The sequence below is a fragment of the Ranitomeya imitator genome, chromosome 1 (genome assembly GCF_032444005.1).
Source record: "Ranitomeya imitator isolate aRanImi1 chromosome 1, aRanImi1.pri, whole genome shotgun sequence".
NCBI classification, from domain to species: domain Eukaryota; kingdom Metazoa; phylum Chordata; class Amphibia; order Anura; family Dendrobatidae; genus Ranitomeya; species Ranitomeya imitator.
Window position 1 is genome coordinate 1,613,748 of NC_091282.1, and position 19,022 is coordinate 1,632,769.

Below are 19,022 nucleotides of genomic sequence, written 5' to 3' on the forward strand. Positions count from 1 at the left end.
TCATACAACACTAAAGGTAGCCGTGGAGCGCTCCTGACCAGAACCTAGGCGCCTCGTCACAGCCTGAGAAAATAGCTAGCCCTGAAGATAGGCTTATTTTTCTACCTTGCCTCAGAGAAATTCCCCAAAGGAAAAGGCAGCCCCCACATATAATGACTGTGAGTAAGATGAAAATACAAACACAGAGATTAAATAGATTTTAGCAAAGTGAGGCCCGACTTACTGAATAGACCGAGGATAGGAAAGATAGCTTTGCGGTCAGCACAAAAACCTACAACAACCACGCAGAAGGGACAAAAAGACCCTCCGCACCGACTAATGGTACGGAGGTGCTCCCTCTGCGTCTCAGAGCTTCCAGCGAGCAAGAAAAACCAATATAGCAAGCTGGACAGAAAAAATAGCAAACAAAAGTAACACAAGCAGAACTAAGCTTATGCAGGGCAGACAGGCCACAAGAACGATCCAGGAAAGAGCAAGACCAATACTGGAACATTGACTGGAGGCCAGGAACAAAGAACTAGGTGGAGTTAAATAGAGCAGCACCTAACGATTTAACCTCGTCACCTGAGGAAGGAAACTCAGAAGCCGCAGCCCCACTCACATCCACCAGAGGAAGCTCATAGACAGAACCAGCCGAAGTACCACTCATGACCACAGGAGGGAGCTTGACCACAGAATTCACAACAGTACCCCCCCCTTGAGGAGGGGTCACCGAACCCTCACCAGAGCCCCCAGGCCGACCAGGATGAGCCAAATGAAAGGCACGAACCAGATCGGCAGCATGAACATCAGAGGCAAAGACCCAGGAATTATCTTCCTGACCATAACCCTTCCACTTAACCAGGTACTGGAGTTTCCGTCTCGAAATACGAGAATCCAAAATCTTCTCCACTATATACTCCAACTCCCCCTCAACCAAAACCAGGGCAGGAGGATCAACGGATGGAACCACAGGTGCCACGTATCTCCGCAACAATGACCTATGGAACACGTTATGGATGGAAAAAGAAGCTGGAAGGGTCAAACGAAAAGACACAGGATTAAGAACCTCAGAAATCCTATACAGACCAATGAAACGAGGCTTAAATTTAGGAGAAGAAACTTTCATAGGGATATAACGAGATGACAACCAAACCAAATCCCCAACACGAAGTCGGGGACCCACACAGCGCCTGCGGTTAGCGAAACGCTGAGCCTTCTCCTGAGACGACAATGTCAAATTGTCCACCAAATGAGTCCAAATCTGCTGCAACCTATCCACCACAGTATCCACGCCAGGACAGTCAGAAGACTCAACCTGCCCTGAAGAGAAACGAGGATGGAAGCCGGAATTGCAGAAAAACGGCGAAACCAAAGTAGCCGAGCTGGCCCGATTATTAAGGGCGAACTCAGCCAAAGGCAAAAAGGACACCCAATCATCCTGATCGGCAGAAACAAAACATCTCAGATATGTTTCCAAGGTCTGATTGGTTCGTTCAGTCTGGCCATTTGTCTGAGGATGGAAAGCCGAGGAAAAAGACAAATCAATGCCCATCCTAGCACAAAAGGCTCGCCAAAACCTCGACACAAACTGGGAACCTCTGTCAGAAACGATGTTCTCCGGAATGCCATGTTAACGAACCACATGCTGGAAGAACAATGTCACCAAATCAGAGGAGGAGGGCAATTTAGACAAGGGTACCAAATGGACCATCTTAGAAAAGCGATCACAAACAACCCAAATGACCGACATTTTTTGAGAGACGGGGAGATCCGAAATAAAATCCATAGAGATATGTGTCCAGGGCCTCTTCGGAACTGGCAAGGGCAAAAGCAACCCACTGGCACGAGAACAGCAGGGCTTAGCCCGAGCACAAATCCCACAGGACTGCACAAATGAACGCACATCCCGCGACAGAGACGGCCACCAAAAGGATCTAGCCACCAAATCTCTGGTACCAAAGATTCCAGGATGACCAGCCAACACCGAACAATGAACCTCAGAGATAACTCTACTCGTCCATTTATCAGGGACAAACAGTTTCTCCGCTGGGCAACGGTCAGGTCTATTAGCCTGAAATTTTTGTAGCACCCGCCGCAAATCAGGGGAGATGGCAGACAAAATTACCCCCTCCTTGAGAACACTCGCCGGCTCAGACAAACCTGGAGAGTCGGGCACAAAACTCCTAGACAGGGCATCCGCCTTCACATTTTTAGAGCCCGGAAGGTACGAAACCACAAAGTCAAAACGGGAGAAAAACAGCGACCAACGAGCCTGTCTAGGATTCAACCGCTTGGCTGACTCGAGATAAATCAAGTTCTTGTGATCAGTCAAGACCACCACGCGATGCTTAGCTCCTTCAAGCCAATGACGCCACTCCTCGAATGCCCACTTCATGGCCAGCAACTCACGATTGCCAACATCATAATTACGCTCAGCAGGTGAAAACTTCCTGGAAAAGAAGGCGCATGGCTTCATCACCGAGCCATCAGAACTTCTTTGCGACAAAACAGCCCCTGCTCCAATCTCAGAAGCATCAACCTCGACCTGGAACGGGAGCGAAACATCTGGTTGGCACAACACAGGGGCAGAGGAAAAACGACGCTTCAACTCTTGAAAAGCTTCCACAGCAGCAGAAGACCAATTGACCACATCAGCACCCTTCTTGGTTAAATCAGTCAACGGTTTAGCAATACTAGAAAAATTATTGATGAAGCGACGATAAAAATTAGCAAAGCCCAGGAACTTTTGCAGACTCTTCAGAGATGTCGGCTGAGTCCAATCATGAATGGCTCGAACTTTAACAGGGTCCATCTCAATAGTAGAAGGGGAAAAAATGAAACCCAAAAATGAAACCTTCTGAACACCAAAGAGACACTTAGACCCCTTCACAAACAAAGAATTCGCACGCAGGATCTGGAACACCATTCTGACCTGCTTCACGTGAGACTCCCAATCATCCGAGAAGACCAAAATATCATCCAAGTATACAATCAGGAATTTATCCAGGTACTCTCGGAAGATGTCAGCATAAAGGACTGAAACACTGATGGAGCATTAGAAAGCCCGAATGGCATCACCAGGTACTCAAAATGACCCTCGGGCGTATTAAATGCAGTTTTCCATTCATCGCCCCTTTTAATACGCACAAGATTATACGCACCACGAAGATCTATCTTGGTGAACCAACTAGCCCCCTTAATCCGAGCGAACAAATCAGACAGCAAGGGCAAGGGGTACTGAAATTTGACCGTGATTTTATTTAGAAGGCGGTAATCTATACAAGGTCTCAGCGAACCATCCTTCTTGGCTACAAAAAAGAACCCTGCTCCCAATGGCGACGACGACGGGCGAATATGACCCTTCTCCAAGGACTCCTTTACGTAACTCCGCATAGCGGCGTGCTCAGGCACAGACAAATTAAACAGTCGACCTTTAGGAAACTTACTACCAGGAATCAAATCGATAGCACAATCACAATCCCTATGCGGAGGTAGGGCACTGGACTTGGGCTCATCAAATACATCCTAGTAATCTGACAAGAACTCTGGGACCTCAGAAGGGGTGGATGATGAAATAGACTGAAATGGAACATCACCATGTACCCCCTGACAACCCCAGCTGGACACAGACATTGATTTCCAATCCAATACTGGGTTATGGACTTGTAGCCATGGCAACCCCAACACGACCACATCATGCAGATTATGCAACACCAAAAAGCGAATATCCTCCTGATGCGCAGGAGCCATGCACATGGTCAGCTGGGTCCAATACTGAGGCTTATTCTTGGCCAAAGGCGTCGCATCAATTCCTCTCAATGGAATAGGATGCTGCAAGGGCTCCAAGGAAAACCCACAGCGCCTAGCATACTCCAAGTCCATCAAATTCAGGGCAGCACCTGAATCCACAAATGCCATGACGGAATAGGATGACAAAGAGCAGATCAAAGTAACTGACAAAAGACATTTCGACTGTACAGTACCAATGGTGGCAGACCTAGCGGACCGCTTAGTGCGCTTAGGACATTCGGAGATAGCATGAGTGGAATCACCACAATAAAAACACAGCCCATTCTGACGTCTGTGTTCTTGCCGTTCAGCTCTGGTCAAAGTCCTATCGCACTGCATAGACTCAGGTACATGCTCAGATAATACCGCCAAATGGTGCACAGTTTTACGCTCACGCAAGCGTCGACCGATCTGAATGGCCAAAGACATAGACTCATTCAGACCAGCAGGCATAGGAAATCCCACCATGACATCCTTAAGGGCTTCAGAGAGACCCTTTCTGAAAATTGCTGCCAGCGCGCATTCATTCCATTGAGTGAGCACAGACCACTTTCTAAACTTCTGACAATATATCTCTACCTCATCCTGAGCCTGACACAGAGCCAGCAAATTTTTCTCTGCCTGATCCACTGAATTAGGTTCATCATACAGCAATCCGAGCGCCAGAAAAAACGCATCAATATTACATAATGCAGGATCTCCTGGCGCAAGAGAAAATGCCCAATCTTGAGGGTCGCCGCGTAATAAAGAAATAATGATCTTTACTTGTTGAACTGAGTCACCAGAGGAGCGGGGTTTCAAAGCCAGAAATAGTTTACAATTATTTTTGAAATTCAGAAATTTAGCTCTATCTCCAGAAAATAACTCAGGAATAGGAATTTTAGGTTCTAACATAGGATTCTGAACCACTAAATCTTGAATGTTCTGTACACTTATAACGAGATTATCCATCAAAGAGGACAGAGCTTGAATGTCCATCACAACATCTGTGTTCTGAACCACCCAAATGTCTAGGGGAAAAGAGAGACAAAACACAGTGCAAAGAAAAAAAAATGGTCTCAGAACTTCTCTTTTCCCTCTATTGAGAAGCATTAGTACTTTTGGCCTCCAGTACTGTTATGAACAGGTGATTCAGAACCACAATGGACCTAGTGGTTAAGAGCACACAAGTGACCTGTTTAGTTACAAACATAGGACGAGCTCTGAGACGTGGGAACTCTGCTGACCGCAATCCCTAATCCTATCATACAACACTAAAGGTAGCCGTGGAGCGCTCCTGACCAGAACCTAGGCGCCTCGTCACAGCCTGAGAAAATAGCTAGCCCTGAAGATAGAAAAATAAGCCTACCTTGCCTCAGAGAAATTCCCCAAAGGAAAAGGCAGCCCCCACATATAATGACTGTGAGTAAGATGAAAATACAAACACAGAGATGAAATAGATTTTAGCAAAGTGAGGCCCGACTTACTGAATAGACTGAGGATAGGAAAGATAGCTTTGCGGTCAGCACAAAAACCTACAACAACCACGCAGAAGGGACAAAAAGACCCTCCGCACCGACTAACTGTACGGAGGTGCTCCCTCTGCATCTCAGAGCTTCCAGCGAGCAAGAAAAACCAATAAAGCAAGCTGGACAGAAAATATTGCAACAAAAGTAACATAAGCAAAACTTAGCTTATGCAAGGCAGACAGGCCACAGGAACGATCCAGGAGATAGCAAGACCAATACTGGAACATTGACTGGAGGCCAGGAACAAAGAACTAGGTGGAGTTAAGTAGAGCAGCACCTAACGACTTAACCTCGTCACCTGAGGAAGGAAACTCAGAAGCCGCAGCCCCACTCACATCCACCAGAGGAAGCTCATAAACAGAACCAGCCGAAGTACCACTCATGACCACAGGAGGGAGCTTGACCACAGAATTCACAACAGGTATAGCTGTCAAACTTATGACTACCATGGCTGTCAGTCACCTCTGCCATCGGGACACCGCGGTCTTCTCTGCTACCAGGACACCACGGCCAACTCTGCTATCGGGGCACCGCGGTCGCCTCTGCTACCGGGGCACCGTGGCCCCTCTGCTACCAGGGCACCACGGTCGCCTCTGCTACCGGGGCACCGTGTCACCTCTGCTACCGGGGCACCGCGGTCGCCTTTGCTCCCGGGGCACCGCGGTCGCCTCTGCTACCGGGGCACCGCATCACCTCTGCTACCGGGGCTCCGCGGTCGCCTCTGCTACCGGGGCACCGCAGTCGCTTCTGCTACCGGGGCACCGCATCACCTCTGCTACCGGGGCACCGTGGTCGCCTCTGCTACCGGGGCACCGCAGTCGCTTCTATCTGGGCACCGCATCACCTCTGCTACCGGGGCACCGTGGTCGCCTCTGCTATCGGGGCACCGCGGTCGCTTCTGCTACCGGGACACCGCAGCCGCCTCTGCTACCGGGGCACCGCAGTCACCTCTGCTACTGGGGCACCGTGGTCACCTCTGCCACCACGGCACTGCAGCCACCTCTGCCACCGGAGCACCACGGTCGCCTCTGCTATCGGGGCACCGCGGTCGCCTCTGCCACCGGGGCACCGCGGTAGTCATTGTTACTGTGGTATAGCTGTCAAACTTACGACTACCATGGCTGTCAGTCACCTCTGCCACCGGGACACCGCAGTCTTCTCTGCTACCAGGACACCGCGGCCAACTCTGCCACCGGGGCACCGTGGCCCCTCTGCTACTGGGGCACCACAGCCACCTCTGCTACCAGGGCACCATGGTCGCCTCTGCTACTGGGGCAGCGTGGTCACCTCTGCTACCACGGCACTGCGGCCACCTCTGCCACCGGGGTACCACGGTCACCTCTGCTATCGGGGCACCGCGGTCGCCTCTGCCACCGGGGCACCGCGGTAGTCATTGTTACTGTGGTATAGCTGTCAAACTTATGACTACCATGGCTGTCAGTGTTTGGGCCACCACGGTGGTCAGGTTATGGCCACAGTGACAGTCAATGTTTGGGACACCGTGGCTCTCTCCACTTTGACTGTGGCTCTAGATGTTTAGTAGATGGCCCCAGTCCATGAACCACGGGGATCCCAAAATGGGAACCACTTTTACTACCGCTTGCCTACAGCATTATGGGCACCTCATTGTACATCACGATACTATGGGCAGCGAGCCTCGGACGGTTAACAGGACCAAAATCTGACAATTGTGTAACAAGACGCCGAGAGGCCGACAGCTGATCGCACACTTGTGACAGTTGGCGCAGACTTAGTTCTCCGCCGGTGATTGGACAATGTGACACTGGACGCCCGAGCGTTAAACGACTCCAGGATTAATAAAGTGTTTCTAATTTATGCGGCCTGTAAATCACACGGCTCCTCACACAATTATACCCGGCCTGCGGGACCATGAGCATTTCTCCTTCGCAATAAGTGGAGCAGTCATGTTAGGGGCTCCAGGTACAATGTCATGGGCCGAGGACATAAGCGCTGGTGACCGGTCTGATTCATCATGGGATCCCGAGTTCTAGTGATACTTTGGTACTGCAGTATATAGGTCTCCCATACAGCCCAGCCTATGGTTTTGGTGACGCAGGAGGAACTCTAAGATGTCAGAGATGGGAGTCTTCACCTGTAACCCATCAGCACCTCGCCATCTCAGCTCTGGGGTTGGTCAATGGGTGCCCAACCTCGAGCAAGCCATTGATTGACAGCACCATTTAACTGGTTAAATGGCAGAAATCTGTGCTCATTTAGGTCGCTGCTGGTAAAGGCAGGTGCAGGCTGTAAAATACAGCCGGTACCTGCTGTGTGAGGAGCGGACTCGGCACCTGAGCCTGCTCCATGCAAATTGTGATGAAAAATGTCAGATGTGATGAAGGGGAAAATACCTGTCCTGCCTGCAGTGCTTAGTGGGCAGGGGTATGCCCATGTTATATCTGGATGGAGCTGCACAGCGCCCTCCTTCGCCTGCATCGGTGCCCACATTTCACACAAATTAAGCATCAGCTCTTGTCCCCATCACTTTCTCCATCACTTTCTCCATCAGACGGGCTATATACCGTATACACAAAGCCATCTGATGTCAGGATGAAATACGTCTCCTCTCCAACATTCCCCAGGATCCCCGGCCAAGAAAAGCACAAACACCCGACTTACTTTACTGGCCTTCTTCCACTCCTTGGGACAGTACTTGTAAAGCTTCTGGGAAAGTTCCATGTACACATGTTCATTGTCTGCCCGAGAGGAAGACCAAGATTGATTAATTAAATAGGAAGCAGAAAACAATCCAAAATAAAATATATAATCAATGTTATAAATCACAAACTAAATCACTACCAATAAAAACAAGGAAAATGATAAGCCATCACAGAGCTCTTATTATAACTGTCATCCCATAAACTATATCAAATACAGAAATATTATATATGTGAGTGTAAAATACAGGTCACGCTCACGCCCTGACTGGTGGGCGTGAGCTCGGGGGTTTGTGGCCCCACTGTGCCACAAACCAGACTACCCTGGAAGGGGCGGGACTATGACAGCTGCCTTGGTGTTCGCTGGAGCCTCTGATGGTGAGGTCAGGCTTTTGCGGCAGGCAGCTGTCAGGTGCCACTCCAGGGTGGTGTCTGGCTGTGGCTGCTGATCCCACTTGGGGACCGGAACACTAGGACAGATGTGGGCGATAGGCAGGACTGGCAGATGAGCGTGGCTGAAACTCAGACGAATAGGCAAGCAGGCATGGCAGAGACACATGGCAAGCAGAGACACGGGGCACGGCAGAAACACGGGACACGGCAGAAACATGGGGCAGGCAGGCACGGCAGAGACACGGGGCAGGCAGGCACTGCAGAGACACGGGGCTGGCAGGCACGGCAGAGACACGGGGCTGGCAGGCACGGCAGAGACACGGGGCTGGCAGGCACAGCAGAGACACGGGGCTGGCAGGCACGGCAGAGACACGGGGCTGGCAGGCACGGCAGAGAAGAAACAGGTAGAAGTGGTGTGTGAATTAGGTAGGATCCTGTAGACACAGCGGGTGCAGGCACTGGTTCTGATAGGAAGGAATGGTGTATGGAGAAACAGGTAGAGACCTGTTCACACAGGAGGAGAGCCGGAAGGCTGCGGAGAAGAGCTGTAGAACAGCAAGTGGTTCTGCAGAAGCAGGAACAAAGCAGAGCTGAACCACAAGGTATGCGGAGAAGAGCTGCAGCAAGAGGTTCTGCAGCAGCAGGAGCAAAGCAGAGCTGAAAGAGAACAGAACCATAGGAGTGCGGAGCAGAGATAAAGCTGCAAGAGCGGAGCCCAGGCAAAGAGAGAGGACACAAGGAAAGACCCAGCAGGGAAAGAAGCCAAGGAGACAGAGATAGGACAAAGTTCAGACAAGGCAATGGAACGAGTCAAGGCACAAGCACAAGGAGACAAGGACCAGGATATTCTGCCTCCTGGAGGGCGGACAGACTAAAACAAGGCAAAGCAAGGACACAGACACTAAGACCAGGATATTCTGCCTCCTGGAGGGCAGACAAACAAGATGAAGGCAAAGCAAGGAGAAAAGCCTCCAGAGCAGGAGGAACACAGAGCAAGGCCTGGCAGCTCAGAAGCTAGACACTGAGTTTATACATTGCACAGGCCCAATAAGCACAAAGCACAAGCCCATTTCCTCTGTACCAAGGATGGGCAACACTCCAAAAACTGCTTAGAACATAGTGATCACGGAATTATTAAACTCCATCAAATCATGAAGCGTTAGATAAACCAAGTAACTTTATTAACACATAAAACCACAAACAATTAAAAAATGCCTCACAGTTACAGATAGTACACAATACAGAGATCAGCTAGATAAGCAGGTATCAACATATCCAGATAACATCAATCTTTATATTATAACGTGCAAAAAATATGCTTTCTACTCAAGTTAGTAGGGCCCAGAGATTCTGTTATATACCGGTGACGATGCAGGCTGGGGTACGATTTATCACGGGTTATCATAACAAATGGTATGATTTCAGGCAAATTGTAGAGAAGCACTGGGCCGTTCTCCACACAGATCCAATATTAAAATCTATCCTACCCCCTAAACCGGATATAGTGGCAAAAAGATCTAGAAATATCCGTGACATTCTAGTGCACAGCCATTATGAGCCTGGAAAAAAGAAAAGCATGGGTCAGGATTTGGTAGGTTTTTTCCCTTGTGGCCGGTGCAAGGCCTGCGCCAATTGTGTGAAAACCAAGCCAGCACTTTCGGCCATGACTGTGTGTGTGTGTATTTGTACATATACTGTGTACACACACGTATTATATGTACACACATTAACTACATCTGTGTTATATATACTGCCCACACATAGTTTGTATGTGCATAACATGGGTAGAGTATATACGATGCGTGATCACTATTTAGATGCGGTCTGTGGCGATAATGAGACTCCTGCTGAGGCGTGACCTCTTCAGCACAGGCAGTGTCAGCCTATTGAAAGGCTTAGTGGTCAGAGTGAAAATTGCAAGATTTATTAATATAAATGGCTATTCCTGGACCACGGTGTGAATTACTTGTACGATGGACTCCTCGCCAGAGATGGACTACACCTCAACAAACCTGGGAAACACACATTTGCCAGAAGACTCGCTACACTCATCAGGAGGGCGTTAAACTAGAAGAAGAGGGGACGGGAAGAAAAACATTAGACTCGAACAAAGAAGACCCAGGAAAACATACTCAGAAGGGAGGTAAGAACATTTCTAAAACAATCCACAGCGAGGAGATTGGAACAAAATAAAATCCTCTAAACTGCATGCTCGCAAACGCCAGAAGCCTGACAAACAAGATGGAAGAACTAGAAGCAGAAATATCTACAGGTAACTTTGACATAGTGGGAATAACCGAGACATGGTTAGATGAAAGCTATGACTGGGCAGTTAACTTACAGGGTTACAGTCTGTTTAGAAAGGATCGTAAAAATCGGAGAGGAGGAGGGGTTTGTCTCTATGTAAAGTCTTGTCTAAAGTCCACTTTAAGGGAGGATATTAGCGAAGGGAATGAGGATGTCGAGTCCATATGGGTCGAAATTCATGGAGGGAAAAATGGTAACAAAATTCTCATTGGGGTCTGTTACAAACCCCCAAATATAACAGAAACCATGGAAAGTCTACTTCTAAAGCAGATAGATGAAGCTGCAACCCATAATGAGGTCCTGGTTATGGGGGACTTTAACTACCCGGATATTAACTGGGAAACAGAAACCTGTGAAACCCATAAAGGCAACAGGTTTCTGCTAATAACCAAGAAAAATTATCTTTCACAATTGGTGCAGAATCCAACCAGAGGAGCAGCACTTTTAGACCTAATACTATCTAATAGACCTGACAGAATAACAAATCTGCAGGTGGTCGGGCATCTAGGAAATAGCGACCACAATATTGTACAGTTTCACCTGTCTTTCACTAGGGGGACTTGTCAGGGACTCACAAAAACACTGAACTTTAGGAAGGCAAAGTTTGACCGGCTTAGAGATGCCCTTAATCTGGTAGACTGGGACAATATCCTCAGAAATAAGAATACAGATAATAAATGGGAAATGTTTAAGAACATCCTAAATAGGCAGTGTAAGCGGTTTATACCTTGTGGGAATAAAAGGACTAGAAATAGGAAAAACCCAATGTGGCTAAACAAAGAAGTAAGACAGGCAATTAACAGTAAAAAGAAAGCATTTGCACTACTAAAGCAGGATGGCACCATTGAAGCTCTAAAAAACCATAGGGAGAAAAATACTTTATCTAAAAAACTAATTAAAGCTGCCAAAAAGGAAACAGAGAAGCACATTGCTAAGGAGAGTAAAACTAATCCCAAACTGTTCTTCAACTATATCAATAGTAAAAGAATAAAAACTGAAAATGTAGGCCCCTTAAAAAATAGTGAGGAAAGAATGGTTGTAGATGACGAGGAAAAAGCTAACATATTAAACACCTTCTTCTCCACGGTATTCACGGTGGAAAATGAAATGCTAGGTGAAATCCCAAGAAACAATGAAAACCCTATATTAAGGGTCACCAATCTAACCCAAGAAGAGGTGCGAAACCGGCTAAATAAGATTAAAATAGATAAATCTCCGGGTCCGGATGGCATACACCCACGAGTACTAAGAGAACTAAGTAATGTAATAGATAAACCATTATTTCTTATTTTTAGGGACTCTATAGCGACGGGGTCTGTTCCGCAGGACTGGCACATAGCAAATGTGGTGCCAATATTCAAAAAGGGCTCTAAAAGTGAACCTGGAAATTATAGGCCAGTAAGTCTAACCTCTATTGTTGGTAAAATATTTGAAGGGTTTCTGAGGGATGTTATTCTGGATTATCTCAATGAGAATAACTGTTTAACTCCATATCAGCATGGGTTTATGAGAACTCGCTCCTGTCAAACCAATCTAATCAGTTTTTATGAAGAGGTAAGCTATAGGCTGGACCACGGTGAGTCATTGGACGTGGTATATCTCGATTTTTCCAAAGCGTTTGATACCGTGCCGTACAAGAGGTTGGTACACAAAATGAGAATGCTTGGTCTGGGGGAAAATGTGTGTAAATGGGTTAGTAACTGGCTTAGTGATAGAAAGCAGAGGGTGGTTATAAATGGTATAGTCTCTAACTGGGTCGCTGTGACCAGTGGGGACCGCAGGGGTCGGTATTGGGACCTGTGCTCTTCAACATATTCATTAATGATCTGGTAGAAGGTTTACACAGTAAAATATCGATATTTGCAGATGATACAAAACTATGTAAAGCAGTTAATACAAGAGAAGATAGTATTCTGCTACAGATGGATCTGGATAAGTTGGAAACTTGGGCTGAAAGGTGGCAGATGAGGTTTAACAATGATAAATGTAAGGTTATACACATGGGAAGAAGGAATCAATATCACCATTACACACTGAACGGGAAACCACTGGGTAAATCTGACAGGGAGAAGGACTTGGGGATCCTAGTTAATGATAAACTTACCTGGAGCAGCCAGTGCCAGGCAGCAGCTGCCAAGGCAAACAGGATCATGGGGTGCATTAAAAGAGGTCTGGATACACATGATGAGAGCATTATACTGCCTCTGTACAAATCCCTAGTTAGACCGCACATGGAGTACTGTGTCCAGTTTTGGGCACCGGTGCTCAGGAAGGATATAATGGAACTAGAGAGAGTACAAAGGAGGGCAACAAAATTAATAAAGGGGATGGGAGAACTACAATACCCAGATAGATTAGCGAAATTAGGATTATTTAGTCTAGAAAAAAGACGACTGAGGGGCGATCTAATAACCATGTATAAGTATATAAGGGGACAATACAAATATCTCGCTGAGGATCTGTTTATACCAAGGAAGGTGACGGGCACAAGGGGGCATTCTTTGCGTCTGGAGGAGAGAAGGTTTTTCCACCAACATAGAAGAGGATTCTTTACTGTTAGGGCAGTGAGAATCTGGAATTGCTTGCCTGAGGAGGTGGTGATGGCGAACTCAGTCGAGGGGTTCAAGAGAGGCCTGGATGTCTTCCTGGAGCAGAACAATATTGTATCATACAATTATTAGGTTCTGTAGAAGGACGTAGATCTGGGGATTTATTATGATGGAATATAGGCTGAACTGGATGGACAAATGTCTTTTTTCGGCCTTACTAACTATGTTACTATGTTACTATGTATAAAAAAAAAATAAAAAAATCACCAAAAATTCAGAAAAAATATATACTGTATATTTTTAAAGGGGTAGTCTTATGCTGCTAACTTCCACATCAGGAGGGGAGTGAGGCCTTTGATGCTCCGTCTACCAATACCTGCAGGGTCACGTGCCCTATCTGCAGGTTTCGACCCTGTTCAGGTCCACGGGTCACTTTCTGATGACATGTTCCCTTTGAGGTTCATCGCTCCTTTTAAATTTTCTGTGAATCATTTGCAAATTTGCTTAGAGTCCACAAAGTGCTTATCATGTAAAGAGCCGCTCGTAATTTTTTCTCACCCCATGGGCCTTGTTTGTTCAGCCGCCCTGTTGCCTTAAGTTTTTGAAGCCCAATTAAAAGAAATGGCAGCCCTTGATGTTCTTGGTGTTGGCTCTTGTTCAGGAATGTGAAGGCTGAGGAATGGGAGTCCTGCAGGAGCGGAGGTATCCATCATGGCCACCTCAGCTGTCCCCATCCATCACAATCAACTCCACCTGTTAAGCTGTTACGTTAAATCAACAGTCCGCCACGCAGGGGCAAAACTGGAGAAAAGTGAAAGCTGGGAGCGGCACTGTTTCAATATAGGTAGAAGAATTAATAAGATGGCAAGACGTGGGTCATCGATGTACCTTGCTTCGTCATAGTGTAATAGAGTGCAGGGCTGAGTATGTCACCACGGAACAGATAGACCAACTGTTGAGAGGAATTTATTAACAGGAGTAAGATTCTCCTCGCAGGGAGTAGAAAGGGGGTTAATAGTGATAAAGCCAACAGTAAACAGTTAAGCGGAACCGAAACGGTTAACGAGTGTTCTTGTAACTTATCAGTCCATGGAGGTCCCGACTGAAGGGTCCTTATTCCAACGTGGGTACAGTCACCAGCTGCGCTTGAGATCCTGAAGTCTCTCCTCTGTCTCCTGGGAACTGGAGACTCCGGGGTTAAGTCTTTGCAGTCTTTTCTCCCAGTGAAGCTGGAAGCAGGAAGTAACACAGCCACTCTGCTGCGAGTCTCTGTATATTAGCCTGGCAGTCTCTCTCTGCAGCAGCAATGCTACACACACACTGAGCAGTTTACTTTGTCACACTCCGGGGTCCTGGCTTGTCACTGCGGTCACAGGAGCTGCGTGCTCAGGTCACTGTCAGGGGATACGTTTTATCTGATTACGGAGGCTTCCAAGTCCACACTCTCACATCCAGCCTTGACTACAGCTGGTATCTCAGCCTCAGGGCCCTCACGGGGAGCCCTCTCTGTCGGGGAGTGCGACACTGCAGTCTGCTTTCTCTCTGGCCCCTCTGTCTCGCATGCTCTGCTCTCCCGCTCTTTTCTGACCACACCCCTCGCTCTTCCTCTCTGCCCCCAGCAGTCACATGGTCCTCTCTGTCCAGGGCAGAAAGTCCTCCCCCCAACAACCCAGCTGTCCGACTAAGTGGTTCCAGGTAAGGAGCAGGGAAAGCAACCTCCTTACAATAGTGTCAGGACTGGCTGCAGACCTTAAGGAGCTATGTGGTTGTAAAACAACTGGCTGCAGCAGGAGCCTCCCCCCACCGCTCCATTTGCAGCAGGAACCTCCCCCACCGCTCCGTTTGCAGCAGGAGCCTCCCCCAACGCTCCGTTTGCCGCTGGAGCCTCCCCCCACTTCTCTGTCTGCAGAAGCTGTTTACTTTAAACCCTCATTTCTAAGTTGTTGTTTTTCTCTTAGCCACGACAGCACCCACTGAATGTGGGGATCCGCCCCTAGGAACAGGAAACCTATGGAGAGATAAAAGGGGCGGTCCCCCTCGCTCCCGCAGTTGGTTTCCTGTTCCCAGGGAACCTGTGGAGAGAAGAGGATACCTGGGCTGTGATGTCACTTGTGCAGTTGCTGTAAGAACGGCAAGGGCTCCAGCACCAGAAGCAACGTCGGGGGATTCGTGTACCAGTTCCCCCCTCAGCTGACAGGACACCATGAGGCCGGGAGCTGGCCTGGCTCACGGAGAGAGCGCGGTGCAGTAGGATGGGTTGTCGCTTGTCCGGGGCTGCACATGAAGTTGAAGGTAACAGCGGTAAGAGGCGCGCCGCGTGTATGCAGAGTCCCCAGAAGCGCTCTCACCCGGAAGTTTCCAGGTTAACTTCCAGCAGGTACCGAGAGGAAGATGCGCAGAGCCGTGCAAGCGCACACAGCAGCAGGCTGCAACCCGGAGGTGGTAAACATAGTAACATAGTAACATAGTAAGGCCGAAAAAAGACATTTGTCCATCCAGTTCAGCCTATATTCCATCATAATAAATCCCCAGATCTACGTCCTTCTACAGAACCTAATAATTGTATGATACAATATTGTTCTGCTCCAGGAAGACATCCAGGCCTCGGGAAGAAAAAAAAATGGAGATGAATTTCCAGCGTTTGGGGAGGGGAAAGTCTCATAAAAACACCGTCTAGAGAGCCACCGGTGTGCAATATGGCATCCCCAAAACAGACCGCTGTACTCCCTTTGGAGATTGCAGCAGCGTTAGCACATAGCAGCCGCAGGAGCGGCAGCGGACACTCTAAACAGAGCGGATCCTCAGCAATAAGTGGGAAAGACAAAAGATCTGATCGGTCCACATCGCAGCCTGTGCCTTCACATCCGCAGCCGCTACCTTGTTGACAAAAGCTTCACTGGGTGAGTGTTATCATTCCACCTATTAAGCTGATAGTCCCCTTCTTTATGTATACCCTAGGCAAAAAGAACCGAAAAGTCTAAACATAAACAATGTGCTTTGTGTTCCCAACCCCTTCCGGACAGCTACCCCAAAAGGATGTGCCAAATATGCACCGGACATACCCTATGGGAAGAGTCCTCTATAAAGACAGAGGACGTCAGACTAATGAGTAGGGAAGAATTGCAGGCCTTAAGGGGTTCAAGTAGTGTTACGGAAATAAAGTCCAATAAGGAGTTTTTCTCCGAGATCGGAGTGTTCTCTGGATATTGATGATAGAGATTCAGATTCCTCCCGGGAATCCCTTTCTTCGGAAGGAGAACAATATTCATGTTTTCCAACCGAGTGTATCGACAACCTTGTCAGGTCAATTCGAAAAACAATAGGTCTTACGGACACTAAAGATCCCAAGACCCCTCAGGATATCATGTTCGCTGGGCTTTCTGAGAGAAAGAGATGAGCATTCCCAGTGTTACCAGCAGTTAGTTAAAAAGGAATGGGAGAAACAAGGACAGAAAGGCCTTCCCTCAACATCCAAAAGACGTTATCCCTTTGATGACGAAGATCTATCTAAATGGACAAAAGCCCCAAAAGTGGATGCAGCCGTAGCCTCTACATCAAGACGATCCTTGTTACCAGTAGAAGACTCGGGGACCCTACAGGACCCCCTAAACCGTAAAGCAGACTCCCTTCTAAAGAGATCTTGGTAATCATGTGTAGGAGCATTCAAGCCAGCCATATCAGCTACATGTACAGCAAGATCCATGCTAGTATGGTTAAACGATCTGGAAGAAGGCATAAAATGCAGCCTATCCAGAGATAAATTAATGTCATCCATTCCTTTGATCAGAGGCGCGACAGCTTTCTTGGCGGACGTCTCAGCCGGTTCTATACGCCTAGTGGCCAATTCAGCAGGGTTGACTAAGGCAGCACGTCGTGCCCTATGGTTAAAAGGATGGAAGGGCGATGCGCAGACCAAATCTAAGCTCTGCCACCTACCATGCCAGGGTGAGTATCTGTTTGTTAAAAAATTGGATGAGATTCTCACCAAGGCGGGTGAAATGAAGAAGGGATTTCCTAATTTTTATATTCCATCCTATAGGAGAGCCTTCCGAAAACCTGCATTTAACAGGAGGAAGGACTATAGGCCAGCGGTCCTGGTTTCTAACAAAGAAAACAAACAAAAAGGTGCTCTGTTCGGCAAATGTCCCTTCAGATTTGAAGATAAGCCACATTAATTCTGACCTGCTGGTGGGTGGCAGACTATCTTTTTTCTGCCAACAATGGAGAGGGATAACGTCTAACTCATGGGCCATTAGCCTGGTAACATCCGGCTTAAAGTTATAATTTGCCCGCTTCCCTCCAGACACCCTCCTATTGACTTCTCTAAGCTCCCAATCTCAGCAGGGGGCTTTGGAGCTGGAAATAAGAAGTTTATTATCCAAACGGGTTCTAGTAGAAGTTCCGGCATACCAAAGGGGGAAAGGGTTCTATTCAGATGAGGTTTAACAATGATAAATGTAAGGTTATACACATGGGAAGAGGGAATCAATATCACCATTACACACTGAACGGGAAACCACTGGGTAAATCTGACAGGGAGAAGGACTTGGGGATCCTAGTTAATGATAAACTTACCTGGAGCAGCCAGTGCCAGGCAGCAGCTGCCAAGGCAAACAGGATCATGGGGTGCATTAAAAGAGGTCTGGATACACATGATGAGAGCATTATACTGCCTCTGTACAAATCCCTAGTTAGACCGCACATGGAGTACTGTGTCCAGTTTTGGGCACCGGTGCTCAGGAAGGATATAATGGAACTAGAGAGAGTACAAAGGAGGGCAACACAATTAATAAAGGGGATGGGAGAACTACAATACCCAGATAGATTAGCGAAATTAGGATTATTTAGTCTAGAAAAAAGACGACTGAGGGGCGATCTAATAACCATGTATAAGTATATAAGGGGACAATACAAATATCTCGCTGAGGATCTGTTTATACCAAGGAAGGTGACGGGCACAAGGGGGCATTCTTTGCGTCTGGAGGAGAGAAGGTTTTTCCACCAACATAGAAGAGGATTCTTTACTGTTAGGGCAGTGAGAATCTGGAATTGCTTGCCTGAGGAGGTGGTGATGGCGAACTCAGTCGAGGGGTTCAAGAGAGGCCTGGATGTCTTCCTGGAGCAGAACAATATTGTATCATACAATTATTAGGTTCTGTAGAAGGACGTAGATCTGGGTATTTATTATGATGGAATATAGGCTGAACTGGATGGACAAATGTCTTTTTTCGGCCTTACTAACTATGTTACTATGTTACTATGTTACTATTCCCCTTTATTTCTGGTATCTAAACCAGATGGTTCATATAGAACTACAATAAACCTGAGAAAACAATGTCTTTTTAGAAAACCAAACCTTCAAAATGGAGTCCATCCATTCAACCATGAAACTTTTATTTCCCAGGTGTTTTATGTCAGTCCTCGACCTCAAAGATGCATATTACCATCTACCAATATGTATCGAGCATCAACAATATCTCCGCGTGGCGGTCATGTTGCAAGGTCAAGTCTGTCACCTCCAGTACACAGCAATGCCCTTCGGACTGTCCATAGCTCCCAAAATCTTCACCTCCCTCAGAAGGGAGGTAAGAACATTTCTAAAACAATCCACAGCGAGGAGATTGGAACAAAACAAAATCCTCTAAACTGCATGCTCACAAATGCCAGAAGCCTGACAAACAAGATGGAAGAACTAGAAGCAGAAATATCTACAGGTAACTTTGACATAGTGGGAATAACCGAGACATGGTTAGATGAAAGCTATGACTGGGCAGTTAACTTACAGGGTTACAGTCTGTTTAGAAAGGATCGTAAAA

At 47.5% G+C, this 19,022-nt stretch overlaps 1 protein-coding gene and 1 long non-coding RNA gene across 4 annotated transcripts in view; one reads left to right on the top strand and one right to left on the bottom strand.

The window, feature by feature from the left end:
- The window catches only part of LOC138657686 (FERM domain-containing protein 6-like), a 227,430-nt gene that overhangs the window by 74,858 nt on the left and 133,550 nt on the right, over nt 1–19,022 (bottom strand). For all 3 annotated transcript variants that reach the window (XM_069745388.1, XM_069745398.1, XM_069745395.1), the window contains one exon: nt 7,920–7,996. In XM_069745388.1, the coding sequence (XP_069601489.1) occupies nt 7,920–7,996 (77 nt within the window). The remainder of the gene's footprint in view (nt 1–7,919; nt 7,997–19,022) is intronic.
- Nucleotides 1–19,022, top strand: part of LOC138657722 (uncharacterized) — a 66,247-nt gene that overhangs the window by 31,332 nt on the left and 15,893 nt on the right. The window lies entirely within an intron of this gene.